Genomic DNA, 26,365 nt, shown 5'->3' with positions numbered 1-26,365 from the left:
CCAGGACCACCTGCCCAGCAGCGGCTTGGACCCGCCCACAACAGATGTCAATCAAGGAAACGCCCTCCAGCTCTGTCTACAGGCCTGTCCGACGGAGGCTGTTTCTTACTTGAGGTTCCCTCTTCCCAGATGACTCTGCTTGTGCCAGGTTGACGGAAGCCTAATTAATCAGCACAGGGCTGTGCCCTCCCTGCCTCCCTGCGTTCAGGTTACCTTTCAGACTTGAATGTGTGTCTTGCTGCCAAATATAACGCCAACCCTGCCTTTTGTTGTTCTTCTAGAGCAATCCGCACCCTTTGGTCTGGGCAAAACTGAAAGGATTTCCATTCTGGCCAGCGAAAGCTCTGAGGGACAAAGACGGGCAGGTTGACGCCCGTTTCTTTGGACAACATGACAGGTGGGAGCTTAAAACAGGCTGTGCGTGGAACTTTGGAGAATGCCATCACAGAGTGAAGGTGGCGGAGGGGTACTGTGTTGTTCTTAAAAGCGAACTCTACCTTTATTTATTTATTTATTATATGTAAGTACGCTGTAGCTGTCTTCAGCCACTCCAGAAGAGAGCATCAGGTTTCATTACGGGTGGTGGTGAGCCACCATGTGGTCGCTGGGATTTGAACTCAGGACCTTTGGAAGAGCAGTCAGCGCTCTTAACCACTGAGCCATCTCACCAGCCCGAACTCTACCTTTTATCACTAGTGACTACGGCTATTGTTTTTATATATTGTCTTAGCAGCCTGTGACCTTGTTATTGCAAAATGTTTTCTGGTTGTCTGCCAAGCTTGGTGAGGGGGGGCTTCGTCCAGGTGTTTTGGAGGGTTAGCTTCAGGCGTGTTGGGAAAGAACCTCGCCTCCCTGGTTCTCTTGGTTGGATCTGGCTTCAGAAGGAGTTCCGTGGCTCTGTGGCCTGCTGTTTGATGTAGACTTATTTATCCCTTCTGTCTTCCTGGAGTAAATGAACACCTCTGTGCAAACCGCTTTTAAAAGTAATGCTTTCAGGACCCTGAGGTCGTTTCCCAGTTTGCCACTAAACGAAGCTCCTAGCATAAGATGGAGTACCTCCCCTCCTCATCCGCCTTCCTGTGTATCTAAACTGGGAAGTGACAGAGGGGATGATGTTTTGACAGACTCAAACCCTCCCTCCCAGCCTCCCCAGCCTCCCCTTTCCTTCCTGCACAGGCTGAGTGGAGTTATGGAGTCGCTCCAGTAGCTCCCTTTGCTTGGCGCCCCGTCTGCCTGTGAACACCAGGTAGTCAGAGACACCACTTACCATGCAAATTCCCTCGGGATTAAATGAAGCAAAGGTTCCTTGGGAGTATGGCCCCACCCCCGCATCTTGAGAAGATGTAGGAATGCAGTAGGGGTTAAACTCATGTGCCGCACAGAAAATAGATTTTTTTTTTGTGATAATCGGCATCTGAATTAGCATGCTCACTCTGTCACGTGCTTGGCTGATGAATCAAAGCAAAAAAGAAATGAAAAATCTCAATATTAGAGAGATTGAGTTTCTTACAGAAATTCCAGTGGTTCCCCCTGTCAGGAGAATAGGTGAGTTCTTGAGGTAATACTGGCTTTGGCGGGGTGCAGCACAGTTTAATTTTCCCACCACCACTCCCCCGTCTGTGGGGGGAGGGGCTCATGTAGCTTCAACTGGTCTCAACTTGTTTTATGTTGGACTCCTGATCTTCTTTGCCCACATCCTGAGTGCAGAAATTCCAGGCGTACACCTAGACACCTGGTAGTGTGTTGTTGGGGATGGATCCCAGGCTTCCTGTAGGCTAGGCAAGCCCTCTCCCCACCCTGTCCTGGTAGAATTCATCCCGAATGTCAGCATTCCTTCAGTTAAAGGAATGTGCTCCCTCGGGCTCTCTCCCATGGTGCATTGCTTCAGCACGCAGGCAGACACTTGTCCAAGCTAGGCTCCCTGTCTCCCATCTGTAGGAAATGCTTGGTATGAAGGCCCTGGTGGACCTGGCTAGATGGGCAGCGCCCAGTGAAGGGCTGTGTCTGGAGCCTGGGCTGTAATTAGTGGTTTGAACTGGGTGCTCTGGGGAGAGGCAAGTAAGAATTTGCTTTCTGTTTTTAGAGCAGGAGGAGCTGGCGGCTGGCTGTGCCTTAGCCGGCTCCTCGAAGAGCATTTGAGGTGTTCGCCATCTTAATGGGTTAAGACTCTCCTGTGCTAATCTGGTGGGTTGCTTTTAGGCACGGTGGCCCCACTGTGGTTGTGTGAACAGTACCTTAATGCCAACACTTTGGAGGCCTAAGGTATCCCCATCTGAAGGAACTGGGGTGCACACTCTTCCCAGGAGAATTCTTGGTTCTGGGTGAGCCCCCATCTCTCCCCAGACAGGGTTTTTTTTTGTTGTTGTTGTTGTTTGTGATAGCCTTGGTTATGGTAGACTTATGTTTGTTTGCTTGGTTGTTTGGGACAGGATCTCTCTGTGTGGCCCTGGCTAATCTGTGGAATTCCTATATAGACCAGCCTGGCCTCAAACACTCAGAAATTCGCCTGCCTCTGCCCCACCCCCTGTGCTGGACCAAGGGTGTGCGCCACCACACCTGTCCCTAGACAGTCTTAGTCACTCCAGGCGGCCTCATCTGCAGCCTCCTTCGCAGAGATGTGAGGAAAAACGGTGATATGGGGACCCGAGAGTGCCCGACAATAGACTCTTCGATTGGGGGCCCCAAAGTGAGGCGGGTCAGGCTAAGTGACAGCCCAGAGCCCTCTACTGGGAGGTCAAGGTGATCGGTCTGAGTTTGAACCCATAGGGCCTCCAGCAGCGGTCATGGGAGGCTCTGTAGGCTCCCCCTTCAAAGAATTGCCGCTTGGTTTTAGATCTATGTGCCGTGATCTAAAAATATAGGAACTCTTATGCCGAATGAGTGCAAGGCTTAAGGAAAATACCTGGGGTTACAGTCACTTTGTCACCCTTTGTGAAGTGCCTGCTTTTAATGTCAGTCTAACTGATGAGAAAACTGGGCCCAGAGTACAATGGCTTGCCCAAGGTCCCTCTGGGAAAGAGCCTGGCCCCGAGGCTGCTGGGGCTCCTCCCTCAGGCTTTCTGTGTGAATAAATTCTCATTTCTTTTTAAGGACAAAGAGCTTATTCTTGTCTAGGCCCCTTAGGTGACTTGGGAACCTGGGGGGTGGCTGGACAGTTATGACCTTGAAACCATACCAGTGTAGAGTGGGACAAGGAATTTGGGCCTGTGGCCCCTGGCTGAGGGGAGGGTCCTGGTGTTGACTCACAATTGTGGCATTTGCTGTCTTGGTGTTCTCCTAGGTAGGAAATGTCCCCGGGCTGGGGACCCTAGTGATTCTGACCTCTCCCTTCCCTAGCCTGGAGCCCTGTCTCTTGTAGGTATTTTGTTTCTGTTCAACCTCGGTAGGGTCCACCTGACTGGATCTAACGGTCTTCAGGTCCCAGCAGAGAGGTATCCCTAGCACACACAGGGAGGGGGACCGCTCTCCAAGGCCAGCTGCGTGCTTGGGGGTTCTCACGTGCAGCCAGGCTGTGTGCCGAGCTTTGCCTCTTCATTTCTTCCTCAGATGTAGGGGTTCAATGCTAGCTGTTGACATGGTGTAAAATGTTGTAGACGCCGGGTGGTGGCGGCGCACACCTTTAATCCCAGCACTTGGGAGGCAGAGGCAGGTGGATTTCTGAGTTTGAGGCCAGCCTGGTTTATAAAGTGAGTTCCAGGACAGCCAGGGCTACACAGAGAAACCCTGTCTTGAAAAAACCAAAAAACCAAACAAACAAACAAAAAAACAAACAGAAAAAAAAAATGCTGTAGAAGTATCCCTCTGTTCTCTTCAAAGGTCAGGAAGGCTGGGCAGGGCTGGATCCAGTGTTGTAAGTGGGCACTTCAGACATAGCTGCATAGATGGTTCTCTTCTCGGAGCAAGAATCTTCTCTCCCCTGGCTCCCACCACATCCCATGGCTTTATGGAAGGCTTCTGTTGGAGGTCCAGGAAACCCTTAAAGGTCTCCACAGGAAAGTTACAAACTAGGTTGAGGCTGTAGAGGCTGGAGTGCACAATTGGCGAGGTGTTCTGCTGTCCGTTCTCCGCAGGAGTGGTGGTTGGGCTGTTCTCAGACCTTCCCGAGGTCCTGGGGGAAAGTACCAAGTTTCTTTTGGTTTCTGGGTCCTCTGCAAAATGTCCTGGCGGTTGATGGAGGAGGTCCCTGAGGTAGCAAGCTCTGTGGAGAGTGTCCACCCCACAGCCAAAAGCTACTTAGCAGCAAGTGTTCGTTCTGGGTGGTTCTCTTCCCAAGTGTTACACGGGTGTGGCTAGGCAGTGAGGAGGCTGACACGGAAGCATCCTGAGTTGCAAGCTAACCTAGACAACATAGTGAAATTTGTGTCTCCAGTAAAACTGAAAGGTACACCTGCGTGTGCAGCCCAGGAAGATCCAGGAAACGGGACCCTCTTTAGACGTGTCTGTGGAGGACTCTGTTTTCCTTCCCTGGAAACAGCAGCAAACCAAAGGGATTATGGGATTACCTTTCGTATTTATTTGTGTATTTATTTATGTATGTATGTATGTATGTATTTATTTAGGTTTTTTAATACTCATTTTGTTATTCATCCGTGTGTGTGCATGGGAGTGCCACCGCGCATGTGTAGAGGCCAAAGGACAACCTGAGGGAGGTGGCTCTCCCCACCCGGGCTTTGCAGGAGCGGGTCGTCAGGCTTGGCAGCTGCAGCTCCACCCGCTGAGCCATCCATTTTATTTCTAAGCGATTAAGATGGCTGAGTGTGCGGAACCCTTTCACGTCTCTGGCTAAGTTTTGTTGTTAGTTCGAGTTCTATCCTTAATACCTCTGTGAAGTGGATCATTCATTAACCATTCAAAACAAGTCAATTATTTAAAAAGGAGGCCCCATATTTAAGAATCTTGGCAGGCGCCTGCCAGGCTAATTTGGTTTGCATTAAGAAAATTAAAAAAAAAAAAGTAAACTACCTTGGAAATGGCTGAAGCTGACTCAGAGTCTCTCTCTCTCTTTTGCCATCCTAGAGCCTGGGTTCCAGTCAATAATTGCTACCTCATGTCTAAAGAAATCCCCTTTTCTGTGAAAAAGACTAAAAGTATCTTCAACAGCGCCATGCAAGAGATGGAAGTTTACGTGGAGAACATACGGAGGAAGTTTGGGGTTTTTAATTACTCCCCGTTCAGGACGCCCTACACGCCCAACAACCAGTACCAAATGCTGCTGGATCCCAGCAACCCCAGCGCGGGCACAGCCAAGACAGACAAACAGGAGAAGGTGAAGCTTAATTTTGACATGACAGCGTCCCCCAAGATCCTTCTGAGCAAGCCCCTTCTGAGCGGGGGTGCCGGCCGCAGGATCTCCCTGTCCGACATGCCTCGCTCCCCCACCAGTACGAACTCTTCCGTGCACACGGGCTCCGATGTGGAGCAGGACCCCGAGAAGAAGGCCCCGTCCAGCCACTTCAGCGCAAGCGAGGAGTCCATGGACTTCCTTGATAAGAGCACAGGTCAGCCCCAGTTGGGAGAGTTGGGTAGGAGGCCACTTGGTGCATTCTGGCGTCCCTGGATGCCTCCCTCATAGGTGCGAGCCGGCAGGCACCACCAGATCCCACAGATGAGGGAGATAGTCCCCAAGGAAGGCCAGGTGGGGCCATTCTTAGAAGCGGATGGCAATGGCCGGCCACAAACCCTGCAGGGCTCGAGGCCACTGTCAGAGCCTCATGGCTGTTCGCAGCAGTGCCCTTGACTCTTTTCTTCTCATCACGGTGTAGTTGAAAGCTTAGTTTTTTTTTTTTTTTTTTTTTTTTTAAAGATTTATTTATTATTATATGTAAGTACACTGTAGCTGTCTTCAGACACACCAGAAGAGGGAGTCAGATCTTGTTACGGATGGTTGTGAGCCACCATGTGGTTGCTGGGATTTGAACTCTGGACCTTCGGAAGAGCAGTCGGGTGCTCTTACCCACTGAGCCATCTCACCAGCCCCCGAAAGCTTAGTTTTTGATACCTTTGTGTTAGGGTTGACTTAGACGTGAGGAGACTGAGGTGAAAATTGATCCCCCTTGCCTCCTTCAGGGCTGGCTTTTCCAGCTATGTGTCGTAGTTTGGAGACAACAACTGGTCTCTAATTGCAGGACTCCCCATCAGTTGATGTGGCTTTGGGGACATATTTAATGTCTTTATGCCTTAGCCTTCCCACCTCTACCATGGCGACCGTAACTGGCTACGCCGAGCCTCCCCTATGTGTAAGCTCTGTTGAGAGCACAAGGAGTCAGGACCCACAGTAGGACAGGAGCACTGGGGCAGTGTTGACCATGGAATTCTTTTTCCTGGTGATCTCTAAAGTGCTGGCTGCGAGGATCTGAGAAGAGATGCAATGGAGGGGTGACTTAAGGAATGTTCTTGGCAGGAAGATCCTCCCATCTCCCTCTTCCACGGGCTGGGCTTACAGGTGTACCCCACCACAGCTGCCCCATTAAAACCTGCTTGAAGTTAGCACATCGTAAAATAAAGTGTGTTCGTGTGCAAACTCCCCTTTGCTCTCTTGTTCCGCATTTCAAAAAAAAAAAATAGAGCTTTATAGGAATCTAAGAATGGTTGTGTTTAATTTAGTGTTTGTCTTCCCTTGGGTGGGATCCGTGGCATCGAGCTTTGCGGCAAAATTCCTTACTCACTGGCAGAGTTTTTCTTCTTTTTAAAGATGAGAACTTAGACTTCAAAGACCCTATTCTAAAACTACACAACCTACTCAGCCCACCTTGCTTGACACTTGCTAATTCCGTCATAAGGTGGCCATAGAAGACGCTACTGTGACAGCACATGCCAGTGTGGTCACCCCAGCATTTGGGAGGTAGGGGCAGGGGGATTAGGAGTTCGAGGCCTTGACTACATGAGATCCTGTCTCAAAAATACTAAAATAACAACCAAAAAACCCAAACCCTCAACAAAGAAAGAGGGTGACACTCAGATTGTTATACTCTCAACAAATTGCGTCCCTTGCTGAGTGGGCCCACAGTAGACACCGTAGGTGGTAGTTCTGTGTTTCGGTCGTGGCTGCAGCTCTGGACATTGAAAGCTGAGTTCCAATAAAGCTTAACTGGTGTTGGTTGGTGGGTAATGAAGCTTGAAGTTCTCTAAGTGCATGCTTTAAGCACTATTGAGTTGGGCTGGGGAGACAGCTCAGTGGTTGAGAGCACTGGTTGCTCTTGCACGGGAGCTGGCTTCAATTCCCGTCACCCACACAGCTCCTCGCCATCTGTAACTCCATTTCCAGGGGATTTGATGTCCTCATCTGACCTTCTTGGGCACCAGGCATACACATGGTGCGCAGACGTAGATGCAAGCAAAACACTCATACAGGGAAAAAAAAGAGAAAAAGAACTATTGAATTTTTTTGTGTCCCAACCCCAATGTTCTATACCCTTCTTAAACAGCAGGCCACACAGGGACAGGGAACAGATTGGGCCCTGGGTTCAGCATTGCCAGCTCTCACTATAGTCCACAAAGTCCAGAAAGGACTGTCACTTGGCAAATCCTCCCAGCCCAGCCCTGAGGCCTGGCCTGTTTCCTCCTGCTGCTCCCTCCCGCCCTCTGCTGTTAGCATTGATGACAGCTGCTAGTCAGCCCAGGGTGAGGAGGCTGTCCATACTCAGACACCTCCACAGGCAGGGATAGCACAGTTGGGATCAGGCTGGGGTCCCTCCGGAATGTTAGAAAACTTCATCATGCTGTAAAATAGAAAGACCACACAAGCAGCTTCCAGAATCCAGAGTGGCCCTTTATTGTATACGTATGTGAGTGTGTGCATACGTGTGTGAGTGTGTGCATACGTGAGCGAGCATGTGCAAGTGTGAGAATTTAGACCCTTATTTCCCTCCCTCCTTTTCCTTTCCTTCTCTCTCCCTCCCTCTCTTTCTAACAGGGTCTCACTGTCCTTAAACCAATAGAGAGCTGCCGGCCTGTCTCCCTGGTGCTGGGGTTAAAGGTGTGTAGTCTGTGCGCATGTGTGTTCGGGCACACGTGTGCATTCATATGAAGGTCAGAAGACAGTTTACAGAGGTCAGGACTCTGCTTCTTCCGTGTGTGTTCCAGGGGACTGAACGCAGGCCATCAAGTTCATGGCTGGTGCCTTACCCGCTGGACCATTTCCCTGGCCCCAAGACCGTCCTTTTCTTTAGACTACTCAGTAGTAGCTCATCCTGGGTCTGTTGTCCCTACGAGCAGATTCAACTCCCTAAGCAGCTGCCTGTCCCGCAGGGGGCCTGGCCTGTAGCTGCCACAGCCCTGGACCCCTGCCCCCACATATGGACCACTTGGGCAGGCGGGTTTCATCAGCCTTCGGCCTTTGCTAACTCTTTCCTAGAGACCCCATTGAGAATGCTAATGTGTAGTATGGCACCGGCCTGAGCCTACAGACCCCTCTGAGCTAATGGCGCTTTGGTCTTGGCTTCCCGCTATGGGGCTGCTGTCAGGGAGGCAGGAGAGTGTTTTCACAGACTCCGCTTTACTGTGAAATCAATAGTTGTCATAAAATGGCTGTCCATGACAAATACTAAGTCACTAACGAACCCTCCCTCCCATGGCCAGCTCTCCTGAGGAATTGCATGGCGTGCTATTAAACCTCAGGCACTTACCCACAGTCACGGAGGGAGTGGACTGTGATTGACAGGTGATAGGGTCAAGGGACAGCAGAGAACCTGTTGTGGCCTTGACCTGCTCTGAGCTTTCTGCTCACGTGCACTGGTGTCGTGCTTCTCTGGGTGGCATTCACACTTTGTGTGTGTGTGTGTGTGTGTGTGTGTGTGTGTGTGTGTACGTACACGCTCCAGCACTTGTGTGCAGGTCAGAGGACATCTTGCCGTTGTCAGTTTTCACCATGTTCGTCTCAGGCTTTAAACTCGGGTCATCAGGCTTGCTGGCAAGTGCCTTTAGCAGCTGAGCCACCTTGGTGGCCCCAGGTGACCCTTGATTAGCACTACTGGTCTGTTTTGTTAAAGTCCCCCAAGGCCTGAACTACTGTGGTATGGTATGGGGCTTTTTGTTATTTGGCTCTGACACAGTGTGGTCCAATTGCTGCTACAGGGAAGCCCCAAATATACATACACACACAGACATGTGCCAACTGTCCAGCCTTTATGTATTGGCTTATTGTGTGTGTCCCTGTCCTCTATCTAGTATGCTTCTGTTGTGATGAAACACCATTACATACACACACACACACACACACACACACAGAGCAAACAATGGCCTTGCCCTTGGTTTTTTTTTTTTTTTTTTCTTCAGGAGTGGAGTCCTCTGGGCTTGGGCTGTGTGCAGCTTCTGTTTGCAATTCACTCTTTTTTGTTTGTTTGTTTGTTTTTTGAGACAGCAACGGGGAGGTCTCACTCTAGCCCTGACTGGCCTAGAACACACCATAAAGACCAGACCGGCTTTAAAAATAATTAAAGATTTATTTGTGTTTGCTTTTATGCGTCTGAGTGTTTTGCCTGCACCCATGCATGCTTTTTTGCCTGCAGAGGCCAGAGCAAGGCATCAGGATGCCCTGGCACTGGAGTTACTGATGGTTGTGAGCCACCACGTGGGTGCTGGGAAGCAAGCCCAGGTCCTCTGTAAGAGTGACAAGTGCTGTTTACTGCTGAGCTGTCTCTACAATCCCTTAGGCAAGATTTGAACTCACAGAGATCTGTGTCTGCCACCAGAGTGCTGGGATTAAAGGTGTGTGCCACATCTGACCTATTTTTTCCCCCACTATACTTTGATTCATCTGTGCCTGTATATGCATGCATTGTGCAAATTTGTCATTGACATGTAAGGTGGTCAGAGAACAAACCTATGAGAACCAGTCCTCCCTTCCATCATGTGGGTCCCAGAAATGGAAGACATCTCTGGTCCTAAGACTTGGTGGCAAGCACCTTCATTCACTGAGCCATATAGCTGGCCCACCTTTTTAATTTTGAACTTGACTTTCAAGGAAACATGGTGCGCTGGTTGACTTTTTGTGTGGTGACACCTTTGCTTTCTGTGTTTGGGATCCTGTCACCTTTCATGTCTGACCTCCTCATCACATCTCTAAAGGCCCAAGTGGAGCCCTGTTTCAACCTCCTTGTTTATGTGACTGACTGCGCAGCTAGAGAAGCCTTGGTTTTTATCCCCGGGGAAAGTCCGTTCCCCGAATCGTCTTTAACTATCACAAACAGCAGTGAATGAATTATTTAAAATGTTCTTGTAGTAGTGATTCTACGGAAAGATGCCTCATTTGGGGCTTGACGTCTCAATAAAGTACTTGTCTTAGGAACCTGGGGACCTGATTTGCTGCCCGGGAGCCATGTAAGAATTGGAGGCGTGAGGCATGGGGGTGTGTGTTTGCGACCCCAGTGCTGGGCAGGAGGCAACTGGGTCCCTCGGGCTTCCTACCAGCTAGCCTAGCCTGCTCTGGGGGTAGCTCCAGACGAATGAGAGGCCTTGGCTCAAAACTGAAACAAGCAACCGGTAAGGAGGGATACCTCAGGCCACCCCATGTCCTGTGTACAAATATGCACACGTACTCTTCTGCACAAGCAGGCATATACACTCACACGGCGGCTCGCTCATTCTCATCCCTTGGTGTGACAAGCACTCTGTCCCGCTTCTGTTTCTAGCAAGTAGTGTGGAAATAACAGTAACACACACACACACACACACACACACACACACACACACACACACACACAGCAACAGCCCTCGGGGAAGGGAAGGCTGCCTGTTTACTAGGTCAAGCAGTCTGCTAATCCCTATGGTAAAATGGATTTTAATATTTACCAAATGGAGCTCTCAGGTTTTTTTTCCTTTATTTGTGTGTTGTGTGCTGACCTAGCAGATAGGTAGCTAATTGCTGCTCCGGGTCCATTTCCAGAGGGAAGGGGCGTCCACTCCAGGACTGAATCCATGTTTACTCCAGGAGTCAGGTGCTTCTCGTCAGGAGCAGCATTTGAGGCCAGGCGCAAACTCCTCCGCTCTTATTTATGTGTAAAGCTTATTTTTAAAGGCATTTATGCACACGAACATCTAGATCCAATGCGTGGATAGGCACACCACGTGCATGCGTTGCCCACGGAAGCCAGAAGAGGATGTCAGATTGCCCAGAACTAGAGTTACGGGCGGACGCGTTTAAATTTCATGTGAACTGGGTGGTGGTGGCACAGGCCTTTAATCCCAGCTCTCAGAAGGCAGAGGCAGACACGTATCTGAGTCTGAAGCCAGCCTGGTCTACAGAGTGAGTTCCAGTGTAGCCAGGGCTCCACAGAGAAACCCTGCCTCAGAAAAACAAAAATAATTTTGTGTGGATTAGTTCTCGCTCACATATATGTCTCTGTAACATGTGCAAACCATGCCTGCAGAGACCAGGAGTGTGTTAGATTCCCTGGAACTAGAATTAAAAATGGTTGTGATCTGACATGTGGGTGCCGGCGCCTGAACCCAGGTCCTCAGTAAGAGCAGCAGCCATTCTCAACCCCTGAGCCACCTCTCCAGTCCCCAGATGATAATTCTTCATGGCGGGGATTTTCCCATCCCTTATTTCATAACATCTGGCTCTGTGGCATTAGATGACTGCTGACTCTGCCCGAATCCCTGGCCATGGCTAGTAGAATGGACTGTGTGCGTTGCTCAGTATGTGCTGGTAAGGCTGGCACACACACAACTGGTCTCCATGGAGGAACTCTAGTAAGGAAATGGAAGTTGGCGACAAGAGCAAGCACACACACTGACACAGACTGCTCGGTGCTCTTGACGCCATCAACTGTTGAGTCAGTGTCACTGTCACCGATGTATGTAGATGTTTTTGTCGGCCCTGTCAGGTTATCCCTCTTCCCAAGGGAGCTGCAGACAGAGGCACCTTACCAAAAGTCCCGGCCAACCGTTAAGTGTCCACCATTGATTGAGCCTAGGTCTCTCTAGTTTTGAGTCTTCCCCTTATACTAAGAATCAAATCGCAAGACTGGAGGAAAGTCGCTCGGGATCACGGGTGTACCCGGCACTTACTGAGGATGCAGGATTGCTTCCCAGATCTCCCATCTCTTTGGTTCCGAGGGATCCTTGCGAACTCAGTGGGCACCTGGACTCACAGGCACCCTCAGTACACACACAGACAACACAGAACCAGTCATACCCACCCAGCCAAACGCATGAGCCTTCTTCCTCAGAATGGCTCTCTCTGCAGGGCTGGCTGGCTGGCCACCCGCTATGTAGCCGAGGTTAACCTTGAACTCGTCTTCCCGACCTGCTGCCTCACTACCAGGATTACAGGACAGCGCCACAGCAAGCCTACATTTCTGTAGTCTCTGATGGTGTCTTGTTTACTGCCCTCCTGGGCCATTTAGGAATTCCTGTCAGGAACAGATCTCCTTCGCATCTCCTATCTTCGGGTGCTGCCTTGTCAGGGCTCAGAAACGATGCTGGGCAGTGCGTGAGGGTAACCGGTCAGGACTGGGTGGGTCTTTAGGAAGCTCGTGGTCCCTCTTTGTTCTCCCTGTTTAAACACCTAAGGCATGGCAACATGGTCTGTCCTTCTTGCAGGAGTCTGAACCTCACTGAGAAATGAGATAATTTGCCAACATCTCTACCCCTTCACCCGATGCCCAGCTTGCTTTCCTGTAGCCCTCCCCAGGGCTGGTCAGAGACAGGTGGGGAAGGCTCTGAGCTGTCCCCAGACTCTTACCAATGGCTGTCATGCCTACATGCTCCTGACCCGTGCATACAGCATATGAGGGGGGTTTTGCTTATGGCTTAAACCCATAAACGGGCCAATGCAATTTCAGTGGCAGCCTAGCCATTTGGCTCAGAGCCTGTGTTTGGTGACAGCCCTTTGTTGGCAGTTCATGGCTGCCCATCTTCCCAGTCCCACCCAGGACCCTGAACAGCACTTGTGCAGTGAAGCACGCCACACCCCTTCTCTCCTGTCCTCAGCCCCGACCGACCGACCGACCCTGGGAGCTTTATTGGTTTACTGATCTGTAAAGCCAGCTTTCTAACCCTGACATACTTTTCTAGCTTCTCCAGCCTCCACCAAGACGGGGCAAGCCGGGAGCTTGTCTGGCAGCCCAAAGCCTTTCTCTCCGCAAGCGCCGACACCCATCATGACAAAACCCGACAAGACTTCCACCTCCACCACCGGGAGCATCCTGAACCTGAACTTGGGTCAGTGGCGTTTCAAGAAGTGTGTGTATGTGAGTGTGTGTGTCTGGCAGCAATGACCCTTTGTCCTTGAACTTCTCCTTTCTCTCTGCAGAAAATGTAAAGGCGTTGGTGGGTAGAGGGAGGCAAGGGGAAATCGGGGAACAGGGTGAGGAGGGGCTTCCTTGGGCAGAGCCTTGGCTTGCAAAGGTGTTTTACCACAGTATCCTGGGCCAGTCTTTACAAGTAATTCTTGGAAGCTAGTCCCACCCTGTGCAGATCCATGTGACTGAAGCAAGTTTTACAAGTCTTACTGTTTTGGGCTGGGTGTTCTGATACAGTTTCAATTCTCTTATGAATATGGGTGTGCTGCCTGTATGAGTGTCTGTGTGCCACATGCCTGTCTCTTGCCTGTGGAGGCCAGAAGGCATGAGGTTCTGCAGAACCGGAGTTGCAGATGGCTCTAAGTCACCATGGCAGTGCTGGGACTCAGTCCTGAGCCTCCAAAGTTACAGCCAGTGCGGTTTAACTGAGGAGGCATCTCTGTAACCATTTCTCATTTTATAAAATGTGAATTCTTTCATCTGGATTGAGCTTGCCTTGTAGCTCAGGATCACATGATCCTGTCTTTACCTTCCAAGTGTAGTTATTGGCATGTGCCACCAGGCCTGGCTCCACTTGGTATGGGGTGTGTGTGTGTATGTGTTTGAGACAAGGTCTATGCATATAGTTCTAGTTTGCAGTTAAATTTCTATGCAGCCTAGAGTGGCCTGCATAGCAGGGAGCAAGGGGCAGAAGGTTAGAATTTCTGGGATCTGTACAGGTTGGCTGCTATAGGCCTGTAGTTTCCATATTTCTGAGTAATTGAATGCTGCCACCTAGTGGCTACAGACTGGAGGTGCAGCTTAGTGTCTGGTGCTGATGATGACCTCAGCGCAGAGATCCACCCAGCCCCAGTGGATCCCCTGAGGTTGAGAGCTAGCCTTAGAATGTTCGGAAGGAGCAGGGGCCCTGGGCCACTGGAGCAGGTAGGGATCAGTGGAGGGAAGAGCAGGGGCAGGAGGCCACAGAGAAAGCCACTGCCAAGGGGTTGTGATATTCCAGACACCTTGGGGGGAGGGAGGCCACCTGTATATGGTATTGAGTTCACAGCACCATCCAGGCCACACCACTTGTTCCCAGGGCAACAGGACTAGCGGCCACCAGGTGTAGTCCAGTTTCCTACCTTGCCTTATGGCTGCAGCTGGACAGCCAGGGTCCTTGCTAGGACTCCATCCAGAGCCACCAGCTGGTTCCTCGATTGATTCAGAAGGGACCCGATTGCTGCCTTGGGACATTTGTTCTAGAAATGTGGTTTCTTTTCTCAGGGCCTCCTCCCACCTTCACACTCTGAACAGAAGCTCTGTGGAACAGAGGCGTTCTCGTGGTGACACTTCCTTTCTGCCAATCACGCCTGGCAGGAATAGCTTATTCCGTAAACCACGGAGCCCACTGGGCATCCTTGTGGTATCCTGGGTCTTTGAAGCTTGAGGTACAGCAGTGGTGGCTCAAAGGTGGCTCTGGGGAATCCATGATTTTTGTCCTGTGACCCCTCCAACCCCCATAATTCCTTCTAGAGTACATGTCTCATTTCATTCAGTCAGGTTGAAAGCGTCAGACACGTGGGTGGGTTCCTAGGGTGGGGTTTCAGCCTCATAGGTAGGGGCTCCACTGGGGACCCTGGAGAATGCTGTGCGTGGTGGTGGTGGGGGGGGGAAGGTTGGAGGGAGGAGGGGAGTGTGCGTGATTCTGTATCCACTCATGTGCGGTGAGAGAGTCCTGGAGACTGATGGTGAGAAACCACTGTCCAGCTAAGCAGGGCCAAACTGGAGACATGGGGCAAATCACTTCCCCATAAAGTAGGGGCTCACTATGTAGCCTTGGCCGGCCTTGAACTTGGCAATCTGCCTGCCCTTGTCTCTTGAGTGCTTGGATTAAAGGCCCCTCCCTCCCTCTATCTTTCTCTCTCACACACATTTTGCATGAATCTGTAGGGGTCAAAGGGCAGCGTGGGGAGCTGTTCTTTCCTCCCAGGTCCCAGGGCCAGACCCAGGCTGGTAGGTTTGTCAGTGTGATGCCTTTCATGGCCAATCCCCTTTGATGGGCCTTTTCTGATTTTGTTTTTTGTTTTTTTGGGTTTTTTTTTTTTGAGACTGGTTGTCATATAGCTATACCGACCTCAAGTCAAGGCAGGCCTTGAACTTTTGGCCCTCCTGCTTATCTCACCCATGGACAGGGGAAGCCGAGGAAGTTGGCACTCTGGACAATGCCAGTGTGTCCTTGTCCTCCGGCAATGGTCCTGCCAGCCTCGGGAAGAGCATCACTGTAGGTCAGAGAGAGCCTCCATCTCCATCCCTGTCTCCCAGGTGACATTGCCACCTGCCCTCCCTCTCCTCTGTGTCTGAGGTCTGAGTCTCATCCCTGGCAGTGTTTGTTCTCTAGGATGTGGCTGCCCCTGGCTGGAGCGAGCAGACAGTGGGGTTTTACACCACTGCACCGGTGGGACAGCACTCCCCACCACTAGGACTAAGACGGCCTTAGCCCCATGTCCCCATGTCCCCTGCCGTCAGCACTGATGCTGAGCACCTCAGGAACACCTGTAATCATATTCCCGTCCTGTCTCTTTCTGCCCACCCCAACCTTGGCTATGCCCCTGGTTTCCTTTTCCTAGAATGGGTTGCCGTTTGATGCCAACCTAGGAATCTTTCCCCCGCTGTGTTTTCGGCACTCCTGTTTATCCCGGTGCCATTTGAGGGTAATCTGGAGCCTTCATCCCTATGGGCATGACGTAGTTGTCCATTCCGACATAGCTACAGTGTAGGCATTTCTGCCCACATAGGAGGCAAATCCATAGAAGGGGAAGGGAGGGCAGGAGGCCTCACGGGCTTCGTGCGCATTTAGAGATGCTGCCAAGTTGCCCCCGTGATGTCGCTGTTCAGCTCTGTTCTCCCTCACAGAAATGGAGGAGCCTTTATCTAGCATGGCTATTTGTTCTCTCTGGCTTCCATTTATAGCAGGAGCTGAAGCATTCAAAATGCTGGTAGCCTAGGGGAGCTGGAGCCCACCCCAGCCTAGAAGGACAGTGTGAGAAGAGCTGATGCTCTCTCCTGCAGGAGGAGAGGCATGCCCCAGCCAGCACTCCAGGATGGGTCATTACGTCTCCAAAAGCCTTGGCCTTAGTCTTGATCCCAGCCCTCATGCCTTGGTCGCTTTCTTCTTACAGGATAAAATAGCTTACTGGCCAAGGGATGCCTTGCTTTGTAAAATGGGTACTTTGGATTCTCCTATTAAGAGTTTAGCCTTTGAGACATAGGCACACACAGTAGGCAGAGGCAGAGGCTCCCTGTTTGCTGTGTAGGTCAAGCTGTCCTTGAACTCCTGGCAATCACCCGCCCACCTTAAGGGAATGCTAAGGAGAGTGTGTGCTCTTACACACCTGTCCACAGCCCCATCGGCAGGCCAGGTCCAGCTGTCTTCCTGTGATGTGGGCTTATAGTGGTTAAGGCAAACTGTCCCCTGGTCCTGATTTCCCAACCCGGGTCCTCCAGACCGGCTGAGGTATGGGCTTCAGGTGCTTGGGGACAAAGGTGGACGAAGGAGAATAGCTTCCATCTCTTTCTCTGGAAGACTTAATGCTCTCTCCTCATCTCTGAAAGCCCCCGGAAGCATGCTTGAGTGTGCTCACGGAACACATGGAGTGGAGGCCATCAAGATGGGTGTTAGGTCCAGAAAGCAAGAGCAGACCTGCAGGTGGGACTTGCTTCCCTCTGGATCACAGACATACTATTCCAGCGGATCCTAGATGCACACAAGAACACATATGTGTGCATGTGTTCACGTGTCGTGTCTCCACTTGCTGTGAACATTTGCTACATACATTTGTGTGTCCGTGGTCTCGTGTTGGGGGCGGATTCTCTCCCAGTGGGGGCCATCATTGTGGTAACGAATGGGTCACAGCTCTTTGGGGCTTTCTGTCTGACTGTGTATGTGTGGGCTGGCAGGGGCTGCCAGGAGCTGAATGATGTTGGGGGATGCTGTGTCACGGGAAGGGGCCTGGCTGGGATCAAAATCAGGAACAGCTCCTCCTGTCCGGCTCTCAGATTGCTGAGTGGCCTCTCTGACAGCAGTGGAGGGAGGCCCAGGGTTTGTGGTAACAGAAAGGCAGCTCAGATCCAGAGGGAATGGGCTTGGAAGGGGTGTTTCTGTCACTGATAGAATCTGGGGTCAGCTGGGGTGGTTTGGAGGTGATGTTGCGGAGAACAGATCAACCAAAGGGCTTTCAAAGCCCCAGCAAAGCTCCCTTCTGCACCACCGCCTCCTCTCCTCTTTGGGCACTGAGCTACATACAATTCAGGGAACTCACTAGTCTTTGGAAATCTGGTCTAGCTGGTCTGGCAGCCAGCATCTTGCCAGAGGTAGCCAGGGAACCGGAGACCTGAGTGTCAGGCTGACCTGGCTCGCCTGAGAAGACTTTTCAGCCCAGGTCAGTACCACAGGAGTTGTCCCCTGCCTCTCTCCCAACCTGCCTTGGGTGCTGACGCCCAAGCTAGAAAGGACAGGTTCCCTAATTCCTATCTTTGTTGTTAAGTCCTTAGCCAGGACAGACAGGGAAATGGAAGTTAAGCTCTGGAGACTGCAGGGACATGCTCAGGGTGTCTGTCCTCTTGGGGGTACCATGTCTCATGCCAGAAGGAAGCTGTCTTTAGACCCCAGCCAGGCAGGTGTTTCCCTCCTGTTAATTGAGGTTGGATAGATTATTGGCAGCTCTCTCAATGCAGCTGAGCCCGCGAATGTTACCAGCAGCTGGGATAAGCATTTTCTATACTCAATCCTTTCGGGGCCGGGGCCGGGGGGGGGGGGGGGGGGGGGGAGTTAGCCTGCCCGCCACGTGTTTCCTGTTGCTCTCCGCCACGCCACAGCGGGCATGCTGTTTTCTCTGGGCAGCTGGATGCTGCTGTGGCTGAATATAAAAACGTAATTAGCACCCTGCTCACCTGAGTGGTGGGTGGTGGAGTGTGAGAACCTGGTCTGATTGAGGCTATACTGGTGTCTTCCAGATCGAAGCAAGGCCGAGATGGACCTGAAGGAGCTGAGCGAGTCGGTCCAGCAGCAGTCAGCCCCCGTCCCTCTCATCTCTCCCAAGCGGCAGATTCGAAGCCGGTTCCAGCTCAACCTGGACAAGACCATAGAGAGTTGCAAAGCACAGCTAGGTGCGTCCCGGCTGCTGGCACTGGGGGGTGCTAGTCTCTGGAGATGCACCTGGAGAGAAGGCGTGGCTCGCTGGGACCTCACCAGCTGCCGGGACCTCCATCTCTGTGGATAGTTAGAATGTGCTGCAGCCAGAGTTATTTCACATTTGCTGTTTCGGGTTTTTCCTAGCCCGAGAACATCAGGCGTGGGAGTGCTACGACCTCCAAACTCAGGGGTCGTAGCATTGCTCTTGAGTGGGTTTTATAAAGACCAACCCTACAGGTGTGCCCACCCACCCACACCCCACACATACTTCACCTTCTGGAAGTCTCTTTAATTTTCTGTTGGCTGTCATCCTGTATTCCTTTCTTGCCCCAAAGCATGAGGGGTCCTTGGGTGGTGGGCCCTGCCCTCTAAGGGATCTTTACAAATAGGGAGCCGACCTCACAGGGCTTCGCCTCCTCCATGGCAGCTGCTCTAATGCATATAGCTAATGTTCTGGAATACTGGGTTGGGGAGTTAATTAACTCAGGGGGTCTGAACAGTAAGGGATCCAGGAGTGAGGGTCATCCTGAGAGGTCTCTGGTGTTGGTCGGTACCCTGGATCCTTAAGTGAGAAGGGAGTTATAATTAGGGGTTTTCTGGGGATGGGTGTGTGTGTGTGTGAGACCAGTGGGGTCTCATTGGATTCTAAGATAGATTTCTAGGGTCAAAGCTCAGGCTCTGACAGCCATAGCCAGCTGTCTCCCACAGGCCAATTAAAGAAATGGGCACTAGTGACAAGCAGAGGAGGAAAGTGTGTTCAGTGGAATTTAGAGAGGGTGGAGGTTGCATAGCTAAGCCATCCTGATCAAGATGTGGTCCTGTCCTGTCTGTCAGTGGCCCACCATTGCTTCAGGTCTGTCTCTCTTGCACGACATGCCTTCCCCACAGACAAGGTCCCCAGGTTGGTACCAGGCATCAGCCTTCATGATATTCTTAGAGGAATGGGGACCTTTGTTTCAATCCTGAGATGATACAAGGGTGTCCTTGATAGGGCCCCTGTCCCACCAGGACATTGAGAGGCAGGGATTGCAGGGCTATTCTGGGGTCTCTCTTGGGTCTTTCCATTGCTCATTAAAATTTTCTTTCTTTGTTTGCCCCCTCCTGGACCCACCACGTTCTGCCGAGCCCTGTGTCTGTGTTATTCAGGGTGTCATAGAATAACCCTAGCTCCATCTTTACAGATTAAAACTATGAAGCTTGCTGAGCCGGCCACTTGCCCAATGTCCCCTAGATAACAGTTCTTGCCTCTGTCCTCATGCTCACCTTCCAGTAGGACGAAGCTCTGACTGGGCCATCATTAAAGACCTCATGTTTGTGGGGCCCTGGGGGAGGCAGATGCAGTTCCCTAGCAACCGTGCTGACAACTGCTTGTGCCTTGGCTCTGCCTGGCTCTTGTCCTCCAGGAGTTTCCCTCTGATCATGGCTGAGACTTGGCCATTTGGTTCTTTACCATTCTTTTGGGGGAATGGCTTATATGTGTGCGTGACATCTGCTATCCTATGCCTGCATCCTTTAAGGGACGTATACAGATGTGGCTTCATCTTGTCCCCTTCGTGAGAAGGACAGTGCATTCCCATGAGCACTTGAGCAGCACGGGGGATTCAGCTTTGTACCAGGTTACTTAGAGACCTGCCTCCACTAAAGGGGGTCTGGCAGTTCCCCCCATTACCCAACCGCTGTTTGCTACTTAGAGACTAGCACCCCAGTTTGGCCATCTCCTCTGTTCTTTGAATAGACGCCCCTGCCTTGATTCCTAGGTTGAAGTTCTTCACTTGTGAATTCAGTAGAGAATTCTCAGCTTTTTTTTTTTTTAAAGGGGGGGGGGGGCACTGGCAAGATGGCTCAGTGGTTAAGAGCACTGACTGCTCTTCCAAAGGTCCTGAGTTCAAATCCCAGCAACCACAATGGTGGCTCACAACCACCCAAAATGAGATCTGACACCCTCTTCTGGTGCATCTGAAGACAGCTACAGTGTACTAATGAATAATAATAATAAATAAATCTTTAAAATAAATTAGTTTTAAAAAAAGGGCAAAAAGACAATGTGTTCAGGTAAAGCTGCCAGCATTGCCCAGGAAGGATGAAGATGCAGATGCAATTAGGGCTGAGCCGCACCCCCCACCCCCAAACGTGTGCACTCCCCAAGGCTCTGGCCTTCTGGACTTGCCTCTTTACACTTGGGGAAGCCCCAGCCTTCTTGTTTGGGTCCCATCTGGTTTCTGCCTAGATACTTGGCTTCTCCGGGCCTCTGTTTTAACCGCCCCATCTCCCAACCCCCATCCATCATCAGCCTCAGAGTTAGCTCTGTGTAAAACCCGACAGTCTGCAGGTCTTCTGCCTTCTTTGGACCCTAAAGTCCTCTGCCTTGCTGTTCCCACCGGAGACGGTGTGCGTGGCTGAGCTGTGCTGATGTTTTTTCCTCTTTGACCTCAGGCATAAATGAGATCTCAGAGGATGTTTATACAGCCGTGGAGCACAGCGATTCCGAGGACTCCGAAAAGTCGGAGAGCAGCGACAGCGAGTACGTCAGCGATGAGGAACAGAAGCCCAAGAATGAGCCCGAGGACCCCGAGGACAAAGAGGGGAGTCGGGTGGACAAAGAGGCCCCTGCCATCAAAAGGAAGCCCAAACCCACAAACCAGGTAGAGGTCAAAGAGGAAGCGAAGAGCAACTCTCCTGTCAGCGAGAAGCCGGACCCCACACCCGCCAAGGACAAGGCCAGCCCAGAGCCTGAGAAGGACTTTGTAGAGAAAGCAAAGCCATCACCTCATCCCACAAAGGACAAACTGAAAGGAAAGGATGAAACGGATTCTCCCACAGTGCACTTGGGCTTGGATTCGGACTCGGAGAGCGAACTTGTCATAGACTTAGGAGAGGATCCTTCTGGGAGGGAGGGTCGAAAAAACAAGAAAGATCCCAAGGTGCCGTCGCCTAAGCAAGACGGTAAGTCACACAGAAGTCACACGGGCTCTGACTGTTGTTTGATGTTGGCACGAGTCAGGCCCTGCACCCTACCACCAACCCACTATGACAGGGAATGTCTCAGGGTCCCAGATTGGTACAGACGGCCATGATCTGCATATGACCCTACCTTATCCTCAACACAGTGAACCAGAAAAATATATCCCACGGGACTTGAACCTGTTTCCTGTGAGTTCACTTTAGCCTTAAGTCTGCTTGCTTAAGGTTTCACATGGTTCCGTTTGGCCTCGAATTACAAATCCTTGAGCTCAGATTCCCCCTGCCTCTACCTCCAGTGTGATAGGATTAGAGGTATTTACCATCATACCAGATTTAAAAGTGCTGGTGATTGAACCCATGGCCTCACAACCAGGCAAGCACCATCCCTTAGGAATTGCCCTACCGCTGAAAACGTAAGAGACCTCATTGAGTACCTACCGGACATGACTGTCTGTCTGTCTGTCCTATGTGCGTTGAGGTATCTGAGCCCTGGGATTCCCTGGATTTCTTTGCTCCTTACAGTGGAGGTGGTGTAGGTGCAACTCTGGCCTCTAGCCACTAGATGGTGAGAGCATCCGTCCACCAAACATGTCTCCTCCTAGTGGGCAGAACCTACCAGGCTGAGGACCACAGCCTGAATTGCTGGAGGCTTGGTGCCTATTAGGAGGAGGTGACTATGTGCAGCAGTGAGCATTCTGGAAACTAGGCTGAAAGGGCTGGGTGAAGAGTGTCCTTCCCCTAACAGAGTCATAGCAAGATTTTGGCTGGGAAAATGGGTGGCTGGAGGATGCCAGTAACATCCAACAACATCCAAGATCCTGAGTGGTCCATTGAGGGTGGAGGGGCGGCATCACTTAGGTGCGGCGTGTGTTTGGTGATGGATAGCCAGGTTTTTTTGTTTTGTTTTGTTTGAGTGTCTTGTTTCTGATAGGAGCTAATCTCTCATCGTAACCAGGAATAAGGTGGGAATTGGCGCCTGCATTGCTGTAGGGAGACTTACAGCAAGCCCTTGCTGGGCTTTGAGAACCTTTCTCCCTGTGAGATGCCTAAGCGGGTGGTCAAGAATCTCAGTTCTTACCCTGTGGCAGAGAAAAAGGAACGGGATCCCTGTGGTGCTGTGGTGGTGGGGGGGGTAAGGGCGCCTGAGCTTCCACCAAGGCCTGTTGAAGGCCTCGGAAATCTGCCTAGGGTAGAGAGCCTGCTTGTTAGGCCTGACCTTTCCTCCATGCAGGACTGTGGGACTCCCCTTCTCCCATGACACTCAGAACCTCCTATTCTTTCCGAAACAAGCTTTTTTTTTTTTTAAATGGTTTGTGTGTATGTGTGTCTATGTGTGTGTGTAGGTCAAAGGACTACTCACGAGTCAGGTCTCTCCACCACATGCATCCTGAGAATTAAACTTAGGGCAGCTTCCTCAGTGACAAGATTCTCTGCCACCGAGGGACCTTGCCAGCCTTGAAACGAACCTTTCGATTGATTTGCCTTCTGCCCTGGCTTAGGGGAAATTTTTTATATTACAGATAGGTACTAGCATAGGTAGGTGTGGTAACCCAAACTTCTAACCCCAGCATTTGGAGGTAGAGGAGTAGAGAATTCAAGGCCAGCTTCGGCTACATCAGACCCTGTCTCAAACAAAACAGACCAAGCAAAGCGTGCCCTCCCAACTTCGGGGGATCGTGAGCAGGAGCTTTCACTTTGGTCGTGAGCTTCCTATCAGTGAGAGCAGAAAGATCCACGGAAATTGGAGGTTATGATTTTAAGAAGTGTTAGCATTCTGGCAGAGCTGTTTCTGGATGTGATGTCTGAAGGAAACAGCCAGGATCTCCCGCAAACCCCGAGTTGGTGGTAGGTTGAGTGAAAGATGATTCTAGAACTAAACACAATCAGAGAGCAATTTCCCAAGGTCTGAGGCAAAACTTACTTCTGTAAACCGGTGTCCCTGTGAAGCTCCTTGGTGGTGGGTGGATGGTCTTTCTCCGAGGTGGCTAGGCGATGCTCCTAGCTTCTCTACAGCCATGCTCCCTCTGGTCCATCCTGAAGTGAAGAGGGTTGTGGAGTGCAGCTACCCAGCTCAGGAGCAGATGTAGACAAAGCCTTATGACTGCCCTTCACTGTGGGTGTTCCCATGGAGGGGGGGGCTGTTTGTTAGGTTTTACAAATGCAAAGTTCTGCAGGCCAGTTTAGCAATTTACTGGGGCTGGTAGGTAATCTGCATTTCTTTAGAGTGATTGGTTACACCCTCAGAGTTTTCTAAGACAATTGAACTGCCCAGAGCTTTCTACTCACCCCGCCCCAAACCCCAGAATTCTCCCCATTGAAGAAATCAGCGAAGAAATTTCTGGAATTCACCCTACTGAAGAAATTTCCATATTCTTGTGGTTAACAAGCCCTACCTGGCACAACTGGAGAGCTTGTTTCTGATACTGTTGTCTATTGGAAAAAGATCTACAGCCGGGCAGTGGTGGCGCACGCCTTTAATCCCAGCACTTGGGAGGCAGAGGCAGGCGGATTTCTGAGTTCGAGGCCAGCCTGGTCTACAGAGTAAGTTCCAGGACAGCCAGGGCTACACAGAGAAACCCTGTCTCAAAAAAACAAAAACAACAAAAAAATCACCAACAAGTAGGCATACCTCACAAAGCTAGTAAGGAGAGTAGAGCGGAACCGACCTTTTTTTCGAGACAGGGTTTCTCTGTGTAGCCCTGGCTGTCCTGGAACTCACTTTGTAGACCAGGCTGGCCTCAAACTCAGAAATCCTCCTGCCTCTGCCTCCCAAGTGCTGGGATTAAAGGCATGCACCACCACTGCCCGGCGGGAACTGACCTTCTTGAGGCCCTGATGACATTTGTGTCACCGGCAGCAGCACAAGCCACCCTGCAGCTGCTTCCTGTTAGAACCCTGCTAGGCACATCTGCCTAGCATGGACAAGTTCAGAGTTGCTTCTATACCCAGGGCAGCCAGGGTCTGATGTATGTCAGTCAGGCCAGCCAAGGGACTAGCCAGCCCCGCTTCCCTGTAGCTCTCTCACTCTGGAGCTCTAGTCTTCAGAGGAGCGAGGTGCTCACTAAGCTGTAGACCTTCGCCTCAGAGGAGATGGCAACTCTTCTCTTCATTCTCCTTGGCTTCTTGTAACCCGAAGCTTGCTCAAGATCTGGAATTTCCAGGTGTTTCTCTGGGTGATCTGGATCTAAGAGGATACCAAGGAATGTGGCCATTGGTGGCAAAGCCACCCCCCCCCCACCATGTTTGGTGTGTGTTTTCTAAGTACCCTGAATGGGGTATAGTACAAGCTGGCACCTCTGCAGCTGCTACCATCTTCCCTTTTTCATTTTATTTTTTAAAGATTTATTTAATCTAAGTACACTAATGCACCAGAAGAGGGCATCAGATCTCATGATCTGATCATGATGATGGTTGTGAGCCACCACGTGTTTGCTGGGATTTGAACTCGGGACCTTCGGAAGAACAGTCAGTGTGCTCTTAAGTACTGAGCCATCTCTCCAGGCTCCCCCCACACCCCCAATCTCCTCTTTATAAGTAAGTTCAGTATACTGTGCAGCTTCTCCACTGACTTCCCGTCCCGCCCACAGCCCTCCAAACTTAAGCCCAGGTCATTGCAGTCGAATAGTGCCCCTGAGCTACATCCCCAGCCCCCAACTTAACGCTTTTAAGAAAACTTTAAAAAGCCAGGTATGGTGGCGCATGCCTTTAATCCCAGCACATGGGAGGCAGAGGCAGGCGGATCTCTGAGTTCAAGGCCAGCCTGGTCTACAGAGCAAGTTCCAGGACAGCCAGGGCTACACAGAGAAAGCCTGTCTAGGGAAAAAGGGGGCTTAGACTTGACCATTGTAGGATAGGAAATTCAGCATTGTTTGCTATCCATGAAGGGCTGCGCAGACACATCCAGAATGCAGGCTAGGCTGGGCCGAAGGTGTTAACAGAAGGTTCTCTGGCCTGGGGCTGAATTCCTTTGTTAAATGTCTAGGTCGCCCCTCCCAGTGGCTTTGTCAAAGGGGAAAGTAGATTTGGTGTGCACACCTTTTGACAGCCAGTTGCTTTTGCCAAGAGCTCCTCCTGGGGAAGAAGGGCTGCAGTTAGGCAGTCTCCATTACCCACAGCCTGGGCCACTAGTTAATTACTGCTCAGCATGGGGGCTGGGTCTTGCTCTCTTCTTCCCCCAGAAGGCTTGTGACTTCTCCATCTGGGATATTAGTTTGTGCTCAGTAAGGCATAATTCATAGCTGTTGCAGAGACCATGCTTGTCCTTGGGGCTCCAGGGGCCCTCTAAATTCCTTCAGGCAGTCTGCCTCTGCTGGGTTTGACCTAGAACTTGGCCTGCCATGTGAAGTCCCAGCTCAGGAAGCCAATCCAGTTTCTGCTTGTTTCCACCCTGCCTGGCTGTAGCTATAGGTAAACCGCCACCGTCGTCCACTTCGGCGGGCAACCAGTCTCCCCCAGAGACACCGGTACTCACCCGCTCAGCCACCCAAGCACCCGCGGCTGGGGTCACCGTGGCCGCCGCCACCACCAGCACGATGTCTACCGTCACAGTCACGGCACCGGCCACCGCCGTCACGGGAAGCCCGGTGAAGAAGCAGAGGCCGCTCTTACCGAAGGAGACTGTCCCAGCTGTGCAGCGGGTCGTGTGGAACGCATCAAGTAAGTTTCAAACGTCCTCCCAAAAGTGGCACATGCAGAAGATACAGCGCCAGCAGCAGCAGCAGCAACAACAACAGCAGAGCCAACAGCAGAGCCAGCAGCAGCAGCCTCAGTCTTCCCAGGGGACGAGATATCAGACCAGACAGGCTGTGAAAGGTACCGCGCCCCCTTCTGTTCTCTGTGGCGCCCACCCCCTTTTTGCCACACTAACAGGAGAAAGGCCACCCTTGTTGAATTTTTCCCCTACATCCCTATGTGTCATGGTCACCGCAGGCCTTATCATCCCATATGGAATTATTTTTTTAAAAACTGGCTTGCTAGCACTATTTGCCTG

At 51.3% G+C, this 26,365-nt stretch overlaps 1 protein-coding gene across 52 annotated transcripts in view; it reads left to right on the top strand.

Annotated features, from left to right (window-relative positions):
- The window catches only part of Zmynd8 (zinc finger, MYND-type containing 8), a 114,830-nt gene that overhangs the window by 65,276 nt on the left and 23,189 nt on the right, over window positions 1-26,365 (top strand). For 39 of the 52 annotated variants that reach the window (NM_001363020.1, NM_027230.5, NM_001363018.1 and 36 more), the window contains 6 exons: window positions 282-397; window positions 5,017-5,498; window positions 13,018-13,164; window positions 18,237-18,389; window positions 20,848-21,357; window positions 25,777-26,187. In NM_001363020.1, the coding sequence (NP_001349949.1) occupies window positions 282-397; window positions 5,017-5,498; window positions 13,018-13,164; window positions 18,237-18,389; window positions 20,848-21,357; window positions 25,777-26,187 (1,819 nt within the window). Of the gene's footprint in view, window positions 1-281; window positions 398-5,016; window positions 6,583-13,017; window positions 13,165-18,236; window positions 18,390-20,847; window positions 21,358-25,776; window positions 26,188-26,365 lie in introns of those variants that run through there. The other 13 variants (NM_001252584.2, NM_001281926.1, NM_001252585.1 and 10 more) reach the window with 4 other exon arrangements.

Source organism: Mus musculus, chromosome 2 (assembly GCF_000001635.26).
Source record: "Mus musculus strain C57BL/6J chromosome 2, GRCm38.p6 C57BL/6J".
In the NCBI taxonomy this organism is placed as follows: Eukaryota; Metazoa; Chordata; class Mammalia; order Rodentia; family Muridae; genus Mus; species Mus musculus.
This window is presented reverse-complemented; position numbering and strand designations above follow the sequence as displayed.